Below are 18,466 nucleotides of genomic sequence, written 5' to 3' on the forward strand. Positions count from 1 at the left end.
CGTAATGATCTTCAATGGCTATTTAAGTAATAAAAGACAAGATTGGTTAGTGTAACTATTAAAATACGGTGTGCTGATATCAGTTTACATAACAGAATGTCCAAAATATCCCTGTTTGATGGTCAAATTTTCAAATCAATATCCTGTCTCCGGATGGAATTTCATCTTGTGCCATACTAACGGCCATTGAAACTCCGGCCGGTGAGTGCTGTATGAAAGTGGTATTTTGGTTGTAAATTCGACCCTGAGTTAAGGCCATTCTTGTCATTTCAACATCGGTGCATAGGCCATTCTAGTCAAAGGAACACTAATCAGATTTCATTTGATTGGTTCCGTACAAAGTGTGTTCCTTTTACTCATTTGCGTTTGACTGTGGGCCCATTGTGATGTGTTTGCCGACGCCTTTACCGAATAGCGCAATGTTTACAGTGACGAATTTGTAGATTACATATTTTCTCATGACATAAATACCCCAATCTTCTATTAAATTGACAAGCTAAAATTTGCTTTGGTACACCTGGCAGTAGTAACAGGGCTGTCTTGGGCAGGCTTGACACAGATGTGTCTTCCTAGCGTTGTTTTTAGAATAATGAAAGCGACGTTACCCAATGCTGTGCCTCTGCCTGCTGGATTTTGTCTTTTGTGTCTTTTTCTTTGTGGAAATGCGGGAGTCAGTTGGGGCCCACTTACTTTTGGCAGATACGTTATTTTCTGACGTGTATGAAAACGTAGGAGGCGATGTGTACGTGTCAAGCCAAGCGCGTGAAACGTAGACCGTTCTTTTTGTAAAGTCCAACAAACCGCGTCAAAACCCTAGCTAAAGCTGAAATAGGAATAAGAGAGAGATTGTTATAGGGTTTCCTCTTTCATTCGAAGATTTCGTGGAAAATCAGACTCTTTGTTCTTTGATTCTATTCTTTTCTCGATCAGGTAATTCGTGTTCCTCTCCATTTTTCTTCAATGTTTTTTTTAAAATTTTTGTTGATTTTGCTGTGATTCCTTCAAATCTGAGCAGTATTTATACTTTGGATCGGTTGGTGATGGTTTTAATGTTGAGGTTTCCATGGATCTGACATGTTGAGTGTTTTAGGGTTGTGATCTAGCTTGAAAAATCCTTGCTTCGTTATGGATTATGCAGATTTTGATTGTAGAACTGTAAGGAGGGATGAAGAGACTGGAGAGCTGGATTTTGTTTTCTCAGCTATTCTAATGAACGGTTTTTCTCTAGATCTTTCATTTGAAGGAAATCGGGAATGCCTGTAGAGAGATCTGTTGTTTTTGAATTGTGTTTTGAAGATATTCCAGTGAGGAATTCGTATTAATTTGCTGTTCCTTGTGAGATGATTTTTTCTCCAATTTCTGATAAGATTTCGTAGAAATTATGTCGAACAACTAGAATGAGGGGAGAAGTCCGAACAGCTGATTTTTGTAGTTCGATTCATTTCAAGGTCTTTGTGCTGTTTTATGAGTTTCTTTTTGTTTGTGGATTGGTAGTGTCATTAGATTCCAATGGATATGGCTAAGATTGTCCCTTATATGTAGTTCTAGTTGGAAGTCCTATTTCTTCCTTTAATGTTCGATAACATTAAAAGAAAAATGTGGCTTGTTGACCATGAAACATTAGCATGAATATGAAACATAGGAGCAAACGAGGCAAACCGAAATTATTATTATTATTATTATTGTTCTTGTTGTTATTGTAATTATTATTAGGGATTTGTTAGGGAATTTTGTGGCTGAATTTTGCATGAGAGAACAGCCACACAGGCTTACTTTTCAGCACATTTTGCCCTCTCCATTTAATTCATCTGAAGTGGCTGTTCTCTCATGCAAAAGCCGGTCATGAAATGGCTTTTTGCAAAATTGCCAAGCAAATCGCTCATCATTATTATCATTATAAACAAATTTTCGTTATATAAAAGTAACGCAGGCAAAAACAAACAAAAGCGTGCTGTTTCTCGTTAACTACATAGTGTGGAATAAGTTGTTTGCTCCTCAAGTTTTATTTTCCTACTTTTTCTGGTATCAAATTTTGTTCATTTGGCTTTATTTTAGTATCATTAGAAAGGTTTTTAAAGTTACCCATCTAACAAGGCCAACATCATGCAATTTAAGATGTGATTTGAGAAAGGTATGGGTGATTTACGAACGTGGTACATGTCTATTATGAGATTTCTATTTTAGGGTTATTTTAGTCAAGTTTTAGCTTTTATTTATGTTACTTTAGATCGATGACTGAGATTAATTTCTTATGCCTTAAGTTTGCTTTAAGGGCTTTTCCTTCTTATAAATAGATGTCATCCGAGCATTGTAAGGGACTTCTTTGAATTATTGAATGAAAATTAGCCTTTAGCCTTTTTTATTATTTGGGAACTTTTAGGTTGCTAGCCACTAGGATTAGCCCCTGTAGACTTCGACAGGATCGAAGTAAATATCCTCCCCTTCGATGGTGATCGAAGTATTCTATTCCCTAGTTCCTTTTTCTTCTTTATTTTATCTTTTTGTCTCCTCTGCTAGGCAAGAGGAACCTTGAGGTTTTTTCGACTGCATGAAAAAGAAATGGATCAATTCATCTCCTTTGCGTATGGACCATTGATATGGACCATCCAAATTTTGTTCATGTGCAATCTCTGGTGAGGCTCACCTGGTCAAATGCCCATATCAATTTTCGTTTCGGCTATCCATATGTCAAATACACGGGCGTTGCATCATACTGTGATGCACATGGTTTATGGTGGTTCATTCCTATTTTGTAAATTTTTTCTCTAGGACTAATCGTTGTGATTTTGTTGTTTTTCCATGTGTTACTTAGCATCTTATTATCATTTACTCCCCAGTTACCATTTCTAAATAGTATGCCACTCATCTCTTTAGCCTTCAGACTCTGGTCGATGGTTGTTCGTGCAATTTGATTCTGGCTACTTTTATTCACCATTAGCTGAAGTGGTAGGTGTGCCACTTTTGCATCACGTATCCTTCACAAGCATGCTTTCACAGTTTGGTATGATCTCAAATTTGTATAGTTTGAAGCTACATTGAATTGGTGGTGACATTTAATGGTCTTCTCCACTGCCCTCTCACTGTCAGATTCCTAGAATGCATACATTGTTTTCTGAGATGTGGTGGTATACTTGCTATGAGCATGAAGATGGATTAAATGGTTAATCCTTTTGGTAAATGTGGAGAACTTGGATGCACATTGTCAAGCAGATGAGGGCTTGGTTTTGGAGGGAAAATTGATAGTTGCGATTTAGCAGTGACTTATCTTGATAAGTGGTATCCAGATGGCATCTTTAAAATCAATTCCGGGTTTTTTTTGAGACTCATTTCTGGGTTACACAGCAATTCATTCAGAAATTCCCCGAACTTGGATCTAAAAAAGAAAAGATGCTTGAATGGGAAAAATGTTTATGTTCAGATTGCTTCTCATGCTTTTAGTATCTACCTCTGGTTGTGTTATCAGAAATTCTGAATGTATTAGGTTCCACCTTTCGTGGTTTCTTTTAGCTAATATTTATATTTTTGAATGGTACTATTTTTCTATTCTAAAGGATTGTTCCCCATCGATTCCCTCTCTCAGGGATAACAGCTGCAGGATAACTTTTTTGGGAGTCTGGCTTATACTATGCTGTTTGAGGAGACCTGTAAATGTATAAACCTTGGGAACATGGGTTTGAAATAACTGAAGTTGTGAATTGGACTTCCTCATTTATACCTGTGAACGAATAAGTTGGATTGTAACAGCTACTGGATAACTTTGTTGGAAGTGTAGCATATACTTCTATGCTATTCAAGGACAGGTGTGTGTGTAAACCTTAGAAACTTCTGTGGGTTGAGGATAGCTGAAATGGTGGAGTAGACTTTTATCTTTTATACCTATGACCAAATAATGAGAATATGCAGTCAAAGTTTGGGACATTTTTTTTTTCACAGTTACTTCCAAACTATTGGTTTCTGTTGCAGTGCCTAGTGACGTAAGGATAACTTTTTTGGGAGTGTGGCATATACTTCTATGCTATTCAAGGACAGGTGTATGTGTGTAAACTTTAGAAGCTTTTGTCGGGTTGAGGATAGCTGAAATGGTGGAGTGGACTTTATCTTCTATACCTAGGAGTGAATATGGAGAATATCTAGTCGAAGTTTGGGACATTTTTTTTCATAGCTAGCTCCAAACTAATGGTTTTTGTTGTGGTACCTAGTGATGTAAGTGCTGACTGGATCAAAGATTTTTCCTTGGATTAGATGGAGACTATCTAATCAAAGTTTGACATTAACCTTGTGTGTCATTTATGACCAGCAAAGTTGTAGCTTCAACACCTGTTATCCGATTGATGTTTCAGCATCATATGTAAAACTTATCACTGGTTTCCTAGAATCCGGGAATTTAATTCTAAGATCTTTCACCTATACCTGTCCTTCCATGTCTTTCCCCTTTGAGGAAGATTGCCCTCGTCTTCTCATCAAGATGGCTTTTGATACATTGTGATATATTTTCATACTGAAGCGAGGATTCTAATTTCATGTTTCATCCGTGTGTTTGTAGGTCATATAAATGAGTTAAGAGTGTTATATGGCTGGTCTCTGCTCCTCTGTATTTTCTTGTAAGCATGTGCAACTTTCATGCTGTGAAAAAGGCTCAAGGAATGTAACGAGCGTAGTTCTGCCACAAGCTGCATGATCTTACACAACGGAACATTTCTTCGGCGACAACACATTTGATTTCAGAGAAGTTTTTTCAAGCCTCTCTTTGGCGGAAGAGGCTTGCCCTGAGTGTTCTTCTGAAACACTTCAGTCAGACACCCCGATGATACTTGAATAGGAGAATAGGGCTCTATTCTTTCTAGCTATAAAAAAGTTTGAAGATATGCCAAAATCCGAATATCAAAAGGTGTCTTTCTTTTTAATTAACTTCTACTAAATACGTTGTTTTAGGAAGTGTCTAAATTCTATTTTCGGATATTAATTATTGAATTTTTTTATGGGCAGCTTGGAGTTAATCTTCATGGTCGGCAGTCTAGCGATTCTGTTGCAGGTGTACCCCTCAAGAAAAGGAGATTCCCATCAGTTCGGTCTACATCACCTCCACCTCAAATATCTTCACGACCAGGGGAACCTCATCTTCCACAGAAAGAACCTTCTATCTCGCCGCTAGAGTCATCGTCATCAGATGCAGGTGGCCAGACGAAGGTCTCTGTTACCATCAAGGATAGTACCCTGGAGGGTGGAGGATCTTTAACTGATAGAAATATTAAATTGGTGCCAAAACTTGAAATGTCTCTTGGATTAGATGTTCAGCACTCAAATGTTTTAGTCTCTGCCGGGACTGGGGAGAAAATGATCAGTGAAGAAAAGTTTTTTCCAGAGGATAGGCTTGTGGTATGGAGAGTCCCTGAAAATACGGAACTGCCATTACCTATGAAAGAACCTTTTGTGCTGCCTATTGGGGAGGCCATAAGTGGCGAAGGGAAACTTGTGCCAAGTGATAATTCTGCATTTCGTAGGGTTCCTGGAAACACCGAATTGCTACTAGCATTGAAAGAACCTCGTGGGCTGCCTATGGACGGCCAAAATAGTGGTGGGAACTTTCAGGAGCAAATGAAATTGGATCAGCATTCATGGAGTCTTGGTGTTCTTCATGGCAAGCAAAACGATATGGATTCAGCTGAGGAACAAAATAATGCTAGTAACAGAGGTGATGTAACCGAATCAAAAGCTGATGACACTCGTCTGCGTTCAAACAGGTCACACTGGGATTTGAATACTATGATGGACACATGGGAAGGCTCTATGGGAGATTCAATTGTGAACCACCCGTCAGGTGGATCTGATGGGTTAGATCCGGGTGCCATATGTGACAAGAAGCCTGTGATATGCCCGACGGAGAAAGTTCTTAGAGAACCAGAAAGCAGCCGTTTAATTTCAGGGATGTATACCCCTGTTAAGAGTGTAAACACCTTAAAGTTTCCTAGTTCCTCTAGACTTCCGGATGAATGTTATAATTTTGAGGCACACCTCCATCTGCGGCTTAGTCCTTCTCCCGGTTTCCAGTCATGTTTCAATTCAGGACCTGTTTCCCCATCTACTAGACTAAACTCGATGAAGGAATTTTCTGATCTCAGTTTGTCAGCAAGCCCGATGGTACCCACTGGTAAGTCAAAATTTGTTGATTGTAAAGCCATAAAGCCCGAACCAAATGAGCAAGGTAGTAATATACCGGTGCAGGAATGCAAATTGAAATTGGTTGATCAAAGCATTGTAAAATCTGAACCAGTTGATGAGTGGGGTCAACGCCTGAAAACAGTTGATGCAAGCAATCCGAAAATAGTGGAGTCTAGAATTGTAAAATCTGAACCAGTTGAGAGGGGTAGTAAAGAAGACCTCACAACTGCGGAAGGAACGTCTGGCCATTTGGAGCTTCATTCTTGTAGACCGGAAGTGCCTATTAATGACGGGATAGCCCAGGAAGGAAATGGAATTGTCAAGTCCCAAGATCTGGCTTCGGAATCTGTGGTTACTAGTCTACGCCTGAAGACAGTGGATGCCAGCAATCCGAAATTAGTGGAGTCTGGAGTTGTAAAATCTGAATCACATGAGAGGGGTAGTAAAGAAGACCTCATGAATGTGGAAGGAACGTCGGGCCATTTGGAGCGTCATTCTTGTAGACCGGAAATGCCTAATGACAGGGGGATAGCCCAAGAAGGAAGTGAGAATGCCAAGGCTTCAGAATCTGGGGTTACTGGTGATAAAGAACCAATGACTACTGATGGGTTGTTAGGAATTGTGCAATCGGCCTTTTCCGAAAATACTAATCCTCAATCATCCAGTTTCATTTTGGGGAACAATGTTCATATGGATTCCCGTGCAAATGCTGATGAAATACCTGGAAGTGACGAGGATGAGAAGATTAACATATCTGTAGAAGTGGATGATCCTTATGATTCTGATGCATCTGACTATGAGTCAGACGGTGTTCTTGATACGGGCAATATGGTGGTTAAGCCACAGAATGACGATGATGACTTTGAAGATGGTGAAGTCAGAGAACCATTGGTTGATGGTGCTGTTGAGGTTATATTTGAGGAAGGGGAAGCAAAACATGTAGTTTATGATGACTCCGATAATAGGGAGGCTAATGTTGCTGGTTGTCCAACGGATGATCATGTCATGGTATCATTACGTGTCGAGTGCAGTGATGGTAAAACAGAGAATCCGGGTGAAACCGAGAGTGCTCATTGTATTGAAAAACAGGAAAACATTCTTTGCAATGAGACGAGTGATAAAGTCAATAGTATAGAGCAATGTATAGAGCCGTGTTTACAAGAATCCTCTTCCATTGAAGTGCCAGCTACTGGATCAAGTAAGAAAAGAATCATTAAGACTGTTCGTAGAGTCCCACGGGATCAGTTGGGAAAAGATGGCTTGAAGAGACCGGAGAATGTGTCTGTTCCAGAAGCTAGTGCAAACCGAGAGACATTAACGGAAAATGCTAGGGATGACACTGTAGCCCTAGTTGAGAATGTCAAAGGAGTAATCCAAACAGGAGAGAGCCATGCAAATTCCCCTCAAAAGGAGCCATTTGTAAATGATGCGCAAGCAATTAAAGATGCCGTTGGTAGGTCCAATCCAAGCCGGATTATTAATTTGGGTCGAGCCCCTAATGGATTATCTATAGGAAGAACAAGACCCATTCCGGGCAGGTCATTCGCATCACGATCTGAAAGAGGAAGATTTACTCATAAATTACATCCCAGGGGAAGTAGGTGATATTTCATGCTCCCCTAGCTAGCTGTTGTCATTAAAATTTTCAACTGCATTATTATTTGATTTTTTCTTGTCTTCTTTCAGAGCTGAAGGCTCCATGCATGTGTTCCGGAAATTTGGAAGAGATAGGAATCAAGATCAACTAGTTGAAAATTCTGGACCTGATTTTATGCATGTCAGAGGACAGTTTGAAAACCCTTCAGGTACTTCACATGGTGATTGGGATCCTGATCAAGATTTCAATTCTGAACACTATACTGGTTCGACTGGTTTTCGATTCCCTAGACCTAAGAATGTATCTGCAGTTGCTGCCGCTAAGCTTGAATATAATGGTTGTGTTGTTGCACCAGATGGAACAATCGTAAGTGGTGAGAGGCCAGGGAGGAAGCTCGTAAATGATGAATTGCAAAGTTACCGTCATCCACCATCTAGAAGACGAGGGAGAGGACCCATACTGCCACTTGGTATGCAAACGGCACACCGACCTCTGAGAGACCTCAGCCCTGATAGGTACATCAGTGGCAATGCCCCTGATATGGTTGCACTGAGGCATGAAGAAAATTTCATGAGGGGTTTACCTGATGAGATGATGGAACCTTTGTTCCCACGTTCTCAACCACAATATGATCGAGTAGACAATCCTTTTCCTTTTGTTCGGAGAGAGAGAAGCTTCTCACCACCTATGCGGAGGAGGGGTTCTTTACGCGTACCTCGCATTTGCTCCAAATCTCCTCCAAGATCCAGAACTCGCTCGCCTTGTCCATGGTCATCACCTAGAAGAATATCTCCTGATGGGTTTGATGGACATCCAGAACTGATGCACTGTAGATCTCCGCCAATTTTCAGAGTGGAGCGGATGAGGTCACCTCATCAACGGCCTGCTTTTGCTGAAGATATGATGGTTAGAAGGCATGGTTCTCCTCCTTACATAACTCGATTGAATAACAACATTAGAGATGTGGGCCCTCCAAGGGAGCATGATCATCCACGACCTTTCATTTCCCATAGGAGCCCATCGGGCAGGGTTTTGCAGAGAAGAACTAGGAGGATTGATATGATAGACCCTCAAGAAAGGACAGAGAGTGATGAGTACTTTGGACCTTTACGCCCTGCACGATTTCATGAGTTTCCAGGTGATGAGTGTGTTGATGAGAGACGAAAGGGTAGCGATAGGCGTGGGCCAATTCGTTCATTTAGGCCTTGTGATGGTGATGGTGACGGAGGCTTCGGTTATCATGTGGAAGACGGTTCGAGGCCATATAGATTTTGTCCTGAAGTTGATGAAGAGTTTCATGAGAGGGGCGGTCCAAGGGACATTGATGGGCGTGTTAAGAACCGGATAGGGAACCCTAGGAGACCAAGAGGCATAGAGGAGCGACAAGATAATTACAAGTATGGTGGGCGGGAATGGCAAGATGCTGATTTGAATGATTTGGGCCGACCGAAACGCGGAAGGTTCTAACAGAACACTATTTCTGCTATAATTGTTTGGAGCATCACATTCAATCTGTGGAACGAGAATGGGTCCAGTGGGGCTTAGGTTGCTTATTAATCTATTCTTTTGAAGTTGCTTACTTATGTACAGTTCTAAATGAAGATTCCATACTGAAAGAAGCCTATAACTAGGAGAGAAGTCAGCATGCCTGTTGTGGTGAACATGCGTCTTGGCTTGTGTCAATATGCAACCAAGGCTACAATTATAGTCCATGCTACAATCAGGTGGATTTCCCCTTACTTGAAGAGCTGCTTTGGTAGAGTGACTTCACAGAATTATTTGATGGAGGACCTTTCGGAAGCTCTTCTTAAATTTCTTCAGCTTTCAACTGGTTTTATGCTTTTCTTTTTTATGACGTAGGGTTCTGGTCTTATGCTTTGGTTGCTCAAAGACTACTTATCAAGGAGGTTTTCTAGATTCTCGGCCATAAAGCACTTTTAATGGCCAAAGTAGGCTAACCTTGACTGTCACCAATGTTTCACCTTATTGCATGTGGCAGACTTTCCCACTTCTCCGTCATCTCAATCTGTATTTATGTTCGACTATTACTGCCTACGTCAAATTACTGTAAGCTGAGGAGCATGCCTATTAAGATCCGTAAAATCTAAAGTCCGCTACCTAAGGATCTAGGTAAGTTGGTATGCTTTATATTTATTTCCAGATGGCGGAGCATTGTCAAAGGCCTGCCTTATGCTGTCTGCTTTGATTATTTGAGGTAATGGACTGAGCTGAACATTCTTGCTTACTAGTTGTCTTGTTCTGTGATTTTTCTTCCAATTGGATTAGGCAATAGTTGCAATGGGATCTAGTTCTTGGTGTGTCATGGTTAAAATTTACATGAAATTGCTTGGAATATCTTTCCCCTTTTTAAGATTGATCTGTTCGAGGTTTTCCCTGCTTTTGCCTTAGAGGATAAATGTGCTGAAGTGATGTGTGAATCAGTTGTGTAGGAAAACAAGCATCATCTGTTTGAATTAGAGGAAAATTTCCATTCTAAGCCGGATTGACATTTAGGCTTCGAATCTTAAAACTGTTAAAGGTGGCAATTTTGTGTCACTGATAGGTATCTTTGAGTGACGGAGAAATGTGGGTTCTGAAATCATTGAAGCTATATTTATGGAGTTGGAGAGTGGTAGTTAGGATGATTGGACGTCTGTTTCTGCATTTGTTGTGAGAACTGAAAGTTTTAAAGATCAAAATTGCAAAAGGATCAGTTTTGATTGGATAAGTGGTCTGAGATTTTTTTTCTTTGAAATCTCACTAAACTAGGTTCATTACTCGGGGATTTGGCATGATAAACTGCTTTATGAGTTGGGCACTTCATGTTCTTGAGCTGCCAATTTGGGTGTTCTACTTTTAGCCTCTCTTTGGTGAACCTCAACTGGGTGCAGTGTGGTGATCTGTTTCTGCATCCAGAAAGGAACTTGTGTAGCTGGTTCCAAGTCAGGAAATTGGGAATCTTGGAGATGAGTGCTACATTGGCTTTTGGAGCTGCTTCCTAAAGCATCTTGTTTTACTGTTCTGCATTTTGCTTGTGGACCTTTAGGAGCAATTTGCTGATTGTGACATTGAGCCCTCATGATTCACCCCCGATGAATAGTAGACGCGGTTGGTGAATTCAAAGTATGTTCTTCATAGCAGCACATTGTTGATGAAGACAATAATGATTCTGCTCTAATTCTAGAGATGATGCATTTGCTGTAAATGCCTACTAAAGGATGAGTAAGGGCTTTAGGTGGGATGTTGACATTGTGACGGGCATAGCTAAGGATGCCATCAGTGATCTACAGTAGTGGAGCAATTCCTGTTTTCTGGAGGTAGGCCTCTGTTTAGGATTTTGATTCTTTTAGATGGTAGATCTTTTCTAGACCTATGATAGAGATTGGACCAAGCAACAGTAGTCTCACTTCACCAAAAAACCAAACTGAAGGTTGGTAGTTGATCACTTGAATTCTGGATGGAATGGGTGCAAAAAAGTACCTAATGTTGTTAGATCAGCTATATATAAAGATGAAGATGCGAACTTTTCCACGTGAGAAGGATTTATCGCTGTAGTGAAGGCTATATAATTCATCACCCACTGTAAGCTCTGATGCTGCAATGTGGTAAGAAGCTTTCTTTTGTTTCTCTTTTTTGGGCATCGGCTAGGGTGGAACTTATCGAGCATTAGGGCCTGATCTCCATCTCTAAACAGCGTCCGTGTTCTTTTTCGGTGGTTATGATATATTGCCTGTTACAACAGTATGAGATGGATGGTTTGTCCATACTTGCAACACATAACATTTGACATTGCATCCAATGTAAGTACTCCGGTTGGGACAAGACATTATAATCGTTTGGCTCTGAACCTGTAAGTTTCGATTTTTGGAAATGCCTTATATTTCTTTAGTTTTTATTTTGGCAAAGGATTTTCTAAACTAAGGAACAAAGGGTTATGAGGCCTACAAAAAGTTTTAGGAGATGGTTAAGGGGCAAAAACGTGTGACTCAAAAATAATTAGCAATAAGATTAGAGAGAACATACATGATTTTGAAGAGGAAAAAAAGAAGGAATAGAACCTACATAATTTTGAGGAGACAAAAAATGAAGTACTAGAGTTTGCTTGTAAAACTGCAATGAAGGAGGAAATGAATGATCAACAAACTGGAGACATTGATCAATGATTTACGATTATCTTTTGTCTACGACTACGATGGAAGTAATCTACCTGGAGGATTTTACTGTGACAATTTGCCAAACAAAAGACATTAACTCTCAGGGGGGATATTGATTTCCAATCTCTCTAAGCTGGCAAAGGGTTAGATTTTTGAACTAGATGCTCTTAGAATGATCCGAGAGTGAAGTTACACAAGATAAAAATAAAATAAAAATCAACTGTTCCATTCACATCACAAAAAGAATCAACCACATTAATTTCTTTACGTGGAGTCACATTATAAAGCAAAGAGATATCCTCATTCAAGGTTCTACTCTTACACTATTGATCCATTCATAATCTTAGCTTATTCCCATTTCATACTCTGAAGTAGATCATTTTTCTGAATGAGGATCTTGAACTTCTAGTCAAACTGAAGTCCCAAGGATCTTGTGTTGGTCCAACGAAGCCCACCTTAAAAAACTAGATCTGTATTTACCATTTATCACGATTCTACAAAGGTGTCCTCTATTCTCACCAAGTTTACAGAGCGATTTCCTAAGTGATGCGTTGTTCACCATTTAAGCTTTTTAATGCCAGAAACTCCCTCTTTTAATGGCTTTCAGATTTCATCCAAGTTGAAATCCTCCTCTTTTTAAGAGTTGCTCAATTTTATTAGTTACCAAAGTTGGGCAAAAAAATAGCAACATAAGTAAGGCAGAAGGTTGGTAAGGATTCTACCTCATTAAGAACGCAAGGTGTTTTTGGGTGGCTCTAATACCAACTGTTAGATTATTATCAAACCATAGTGCAGAAAATTGATTATACCTTTGGCCATGTTGATCAGACTGATGATACTCTACAATCTAAGTGATCTGAAATACCGTCGATCCATGGAAATATCTTCCAATCTATTCATGTCTTGGTGCTGGAATCCTAGGTCTTGCATTGGTATATCAGGGGCCAACCAAAAGAAACCCTAATTCTCTTAAATTTCTTAAAGTGACTTGCTCCCATTAAGCAAAGGCTTGTATTTATAAGGAATGATATTAGGGTCGCTTCTTTTCTAAATTGGACTCTTAGTAGGATTAACCTTAATTATCTAAAACTCTTTATGCTCTGTTTGGTTGCCGGGTTTTTTTTGTTCCTGGGAGTTTTGTGGGAGAGTAAGTTAAAACTCGTAAATATGAACGAGGTATGCTAAACTCAGGGGTGCCTTTGAAAAAATGGGCTGAAAGGGCTCCCACATTGGCTGCATGTCACCATTGTGCATTTATAATGGGTGCCCCCTAATTCCCAATAAAAAAATTCCACTGACCATAGAAAAATTTCCAATAAAAATTTTTCACGGGAAAAGTCTTCCAATATAAATTTTACGTAAGAGACACACACACAAAAACAATGACAGGAAAGATTCACGATTAGTATACATTATAGTGTATATTATAGGTGATATCTTTTATTTTTCTTTCCTTTTTCTCCTGATTTGATTTCCTGCTCAATAGGACACGGCTACAGTGTAATATAGTGTGGCATACCCACAATCACATGGTAGTTATAAGTCTCAACATTGATTGATCTAAAGAGAGAGTCCACATGCAGTAATGAAAAAGGAGAAGAAGATGATTTAGTTGCACTTCTAATGAATGATGAATTTTCTCCTTTTTCTTTGTCAACTTCATATTAGGAAGGTGCCTTAATTTGCACCCATTACAACCCTCCTACGTCTTGCCCTTTCACGAGTATAGAATCCAAAACCCTGTCAATCTCATTTATTGCATTGCCATCTTTTTCTCTATTGCCCATACGCACGCTCCATTCATTTCCATACTTTGTATCTTGATTCTTCTCTTCAAATTTCTAAAAGAAGTGAAGAACAAAACCCTACTTAATTAGGTATGCTCCCAAGAAAAGGAGAAAGAGAGAGAAAGAGAAAATCTTATGGGGCAGCTTTTATTGGACTTTGAATGGTAGATTGTTTTCAAATTAAGTTTTAAGTTTTCTTGAATCTTAAAAGCAAAAGGTGTTGTCATAGTGGGGAGAAGTGTTCCTCCCACCAAACTGATTTTATCAAGGTACGAATTGAATGAATGAGGTGATGGGACTGCCGTGTATCTTTTCAAGTTCACGGGCAAATGGGTTTTTTTTGGCTACTTCTTTGCAACGATAATGGCCATTTATCCAAGTCTAATTTCTCCAACTCTTATCCTTGTCTCACCCATCACAAGGAGAGAGAGAGAGAAAAAGGAAAAAGAAAAGACAACTTTTCTAGTGACATTAAAAAAGGGAAATGCTACATCACCATCAATTTTATTAGTTACCAAAGTTGGGCAAAAAAAATGGCAACATAAGTAAGGCAGAAGGTTGGTAAGGATTCTACCTTCTTAAGAAAGAAAGATGTTTTTGGGTGGCTCTAATACCAACTGTTAGATTATTATCCAACCATAGTCCAGAAAATTGATTATACCTTTGGCCATGTTGATCAGACTGATGATGCTCTACAATCTAAGTGATCTGAAATACCGTCGATCCATGGAAATATCTTCCAATCTATTCATGTCTTGGTGCTGGAATCCTAGGTCTTGCATTGGTATATCAGGGGCCAACCAAAAGAAACCCTAATTCTCTTAATTATCTTAAAGTGACTTGCTCCCATTAAGCAAAGGCTCATATTTGTAAGGAATGATATTAGGGTCGCTTCCTTTCTAAATTGGACTCTTAGTAGGATTAACCTTAATTATCTAAAACCCTTTAGGAAAACTCCTAAATATGGATGAGGTATGCTAAACTCAAGGGCACCCTTATTGCAAAAATGGGCTGAAAGGGCTCCCCCATTGGCTGCAAGGCCCCCCCTAATTCCCAATAAAATTTTTCCACTGACCATAGAAAAGTTTCCAATAAAAAATTTTCATGGGAAAAGTCTTCCAATATAAATTTAAGTAGAGACACACAAAAACAATGACAGGAAAGATTCACGTTTAGTATACATTATAGTGTATATTATAGGGGATATCTTTTTTTTTTCTTTCCTTTTTCTCCTGATTTGATTTCCTGCTCAATAGGACACGGCTACAGTGTAATATAGTGTGGCATACCCACAATCACATGGTAGTTATAAGTCTCAACATTGATTGATCTAAAGAGAGAGTCCACATGCAGTAATGAAAAAGGAGACGAAGATGATTTAGTTGCACTTCTCATGAATAATGAATTTTCTCCTTTTTCTTTGTCAACTTCATACTAGGAAGGTGCCTTAATTTGCACCCATTACAACCCTCCTACGTCTTGCCCTTTCACGAGTATAGAATCCAAAACCTTGTCAATCTCATTATTGCATTGCCTTCTTTTTCTCTATTGCCCATTCCACGCTTCATTCATTTCCATACTTTGTATCTTGATTCTTCTCTTCAAATTTCTAAAAGAAGTGAAGAACAAAACCCTCCTTAATTAAGTATTCTCCCAAGAAAAGGAGAAAGAAAAAGTTAGAGAAAGATAGAGAAAATCTTATGGGGGAGCATTTATTGGATTTTGAATATGGTAGATTGTTTTCAAGTTAAGTTTTAAGTTTTCTTGAATCTTATAAGCAAAAGATGTTGTCATAGTGGGGAGAAGTAGGGGTGGACATGGTTCGGTTCGGTTCGGTTTTGGGCTAAATCCAGAACCGAATCATATATAATCGGTTCCCTGAAATTGGAACCAGAACCGAATCATATATAATCGGTTCCCTGAAATTGGAACCAGAACCGAACCATATATGTGTGGAACCGAACCGAATCAGAACCATATATAATCGGTTCGGTTTGGTTCTGGGTTTACCCAACCTTCACCAATGGCCCTGTTTATATATGAATTACAAGAACTAATAGTAACAGTAACGGGCACAAATTTGGGCAATGCAGAACTTATGTGAAGCATGAAGAAGTACAAACAGGTGGGCTAATCACACACAAATTTTGGCACTGCATGAAGCCATGAACTACAAATTTGGGAAATAATCAGGCCCTAATATCCAAAGCAAAAATCACATTAAACCAATTCCTCAACCTGCATATAAAAGTCAAGTTCCACAAGAACCTATCTTTAAGGGAAATAATCAGGCACAAATTTGGGATAGAGGGTCGGTTCTCGGTTCGTTTTTTGGTTCCGGGATCCCAAACCCAGAACCGAACCGAATTTGCACCGGTTCCTGGATTTTTGAACCGGAACCGAACCATATAGAAATGGAATCGAACAGTCGGTTCAGTTCCTTGGTTCGAACCAGAACTATGTCCACCCCTAGGGAGAAGTGTTCCTCCCACCAAACTGATTTTATCAAGGTACGAATTGAATGAATAAGGTGATGGGACTGCCGTGTATCTTTTCAAGTTCATGGGCAAAATGGGTTTTTTGGCTACTTCTCTGCAACGATACTGGCCATTATCCAAGTCTAATTTCTCCAACGACATTAAAAAAGGGAAATGACACATCACTAGGGCTGCAACTCGGGTCGGGCGGGTCGGGTGTTGGAGAACCCAACCCTACCCCAGAAATATCTCAGGTCGGGTCGGGTCGGGTTTTTTCACGTTGACACAATTTTTTAAGGAAAATTCTTGTTTGGCAAGGCAACTCAACTCATAGAAGCAGAAATTACACTCACATTACACTTGAATCAAACAATGATGTAATTACACTCACATTACACTTGAATCAAACAATGCTGTAATCAAACAATGTTGTAATTACAATCAAACAATGCTGAATCAAACACTTGAATCAACTCAACTCATAGAAGCAGAAATTACACTCACATACAATAACAGTGGGTGCGTGGGTTTTCACTTTTAACTAACAATGAAAAAAAATGTACATACTATAACTTATGTAACTCGGGTCGGGACCCTTCAAACCCGGCTCGACCCGAGATTCATGCGGGCTTTTGAATGCGAAACCCGGCTCGACCCGAAACCCATGAAACCTGAACCCAACCCAGGCTATTTTCGGGTCGGGTCGATGCGGGTCGGGTAAAACCCGGCTCGAGTTGCAGCCCTATACATCACCATCAGTTTTTCCTTTTTTTATTCGATAGAGAAATTTTTTTCCAAGGCTCTAGTTGGGTTGCAATTTTCCTGTAAAATAGGAAAAATTAAGGCATGTTCTTCAACGCTTATTCTCCATTATATAGACGGGCCTCGCTCCAAGAATTCATCACAAATCACTGCAAAATTCTCCTCGAGAGTCTTTAAATGAATTACAAAACCGGGCAGAAGAGGTCGGATTTGCCGAAAACCATTTTTCTTCTTCTTTTTTAATTATGGAAAAAAATCCCATGGGAAAAGTTTTCCAATAAAATATTCCACATGCATCATGTGTGTTTACAATCAGGTGAGTTGATTCAATGGGCAAACATAAGGCTATTCCTTCGTGTGCACAGCCCGTTGATCAATAAGAATAGAGCTTGTTTCAATCTTTCTAGAGAAGCTAAAGTGCTAAACCATTGATTTTGTAAGGGTTAATCTAAAGCATGAGATGTTTGTTGGGCATGGGACAAAGACCATGTGGGTTGCCTACTGATGGTGATCGGATCACATGTAAAATCAAAAGTAGATCGTTAGGATCCAATCTCATTGGGCATGGGACAAAGACCATGTGGGTTGCCTGCTGATGGTGATCGGATCACATGTAAAATCAAAAGTAGATCATTAGGATCCAATCTCGTTGGGGATGTTTTCGGTGCTTCTCATTTAAAACAAGGTATTAATTCATAAAGAAAATCTTATTTTTGACCATTTTCTTTAAGCCTCCACTTCTTTTCTTTGGAAGTAGGGAGTAATTTTTTTACGCCCAATTCACGCCAAAAGAAATGGAGCCTAAAGAGAGCGGAAACTGTATGATATAGACAAGTGTTTCAAAATGCTGATGTAGGTCGAAACACGGCCAAAGCAAATCCTAGTCAACTATAGATGCGTTCGAGTACCCAATTGACTCGGCCGAGTAACCGAAAAATGTGACCGAGTACTTGTTTGACGTGGTGAGTACTCAGGAAGAGTCAGGAGAATCCAAGGACTAGGGTAAAATGTGCATTTGAACTTGAATGCGGCCAAGGTAAAAAGAGTCAACTTGGGCGAGCCAACGATAACACGGGGGAGTTTTGAAACTATGATATGGACCCAATGTCATACGTGTCATACGCACGGTGATTTGATATTGGTTTCCTATACAATCTCGGACGCTGCCCTTTGACTCAGTGTGATAAAAAAGAGTTCTTCTAGGTTATCTACATTCGTTGATTATTTGCACTACTTAAACTTGCAAATGGAATATCCCTTTCGGTATTGGATCTTAACTATTTAATTAATTCACGCCCTTTATGATGGACCCTCATGCCGTCGGTCTAGTTCACCAACACTTGTACCAAGCACACAATGTGTGTGATCAACATTTTTGTTAGAGTGTTACCATCTTGCTGGCCACACTGTAAATATTAATATGAATGCGTAAGGCTCTGAGAGCCTATTCTTTTTTTTTAATATTAATATGAATGCGTAAGGCTCTGAGACCTTATTCTCTCCCCTCTCTCTGCACAATATAAATTTCTA

The 18,466-nt window shown here is 39.5% G+C and overlaps 1 protein-coding gene across 2 annotated transcripts; it reads left to right on the forward strand.

Moving 5' to 3' along the window:
* Window positions 1–775: 775 nt before the first annotated feature.
* LOC143880494 (uncharacterized) lies at window positions 776–10,092 on the forward strand. Of its 2 annotated transcripts, XM_077383546.1 has the most exons (5): window positions 776–930; window positions 4,544–4,888; window positions 4,987–7,760; window positions 7,846–7,964; window positions 8,112–10,092. In XM_077383546.1, exons 2-5 carry the CDS (start codon window positions 4,865–4,867, stop codon window positions 9,221–9,223), a joined length of 4,029 nt encoding a protein of 1,342 aa, XP_077239661.1. In that variant the 5' UTR covers window positions 776–930; window positions 4,544–4,864; the 3' UTR covers window positions 9,224–10,092. The 2 variants fall into 2 exon arrangements, with proteins under 2 accessions (XP_077239661.1, XP_077239660.1); XM_077383545.1 differs by having other exon boundaries at window positions 7,846–10,092.
* Window positions 10,093–18,466: the final 8,374 nt, after the last annotated feature.

This window comes from Tasmannia lanceolata, unplaced genomic scaffold (genome assembly GCF_043159265.1).
Source record: "Tasmannia lanceolata isolate RefF3 unplaced genomic scaffold, GAP_Taslan_0.1 ptg000006l, whole genome shotgun sequence".
NCBI lineage: Eukaryota > Viridiplantae > Streptophyta > Magnoliopsida > Canellales > Winteraceae > Tasmannia > Tasmannia lanceolata.

What these genes read in the sequence shown, in the direction of transcription:
- LOC143880494 (XM_077383545.1), top strand. Translation starts at nt 4,865, where the DNA reads ATGCCAAAATCCGAATATCAAAAG. An exon ending in CAAAATCCGAATATCAAAAG is followed by an intron (nt 4,889 to 4,986) that starts GTGTCTTTCTTT and finishes TTTTATGGGCAG; the next exon opens with CTTGGAGTTAATCTTCATGG. An exon ending in TTACATCCCAGGGGAAGTAG is followed by an intron (nt 7,761 to 7,845) that starts GTGATATTTCAT and finishes GTCTTCTTTCAG; the next exon opens with AGCTGAAGGCTCCATGCATG.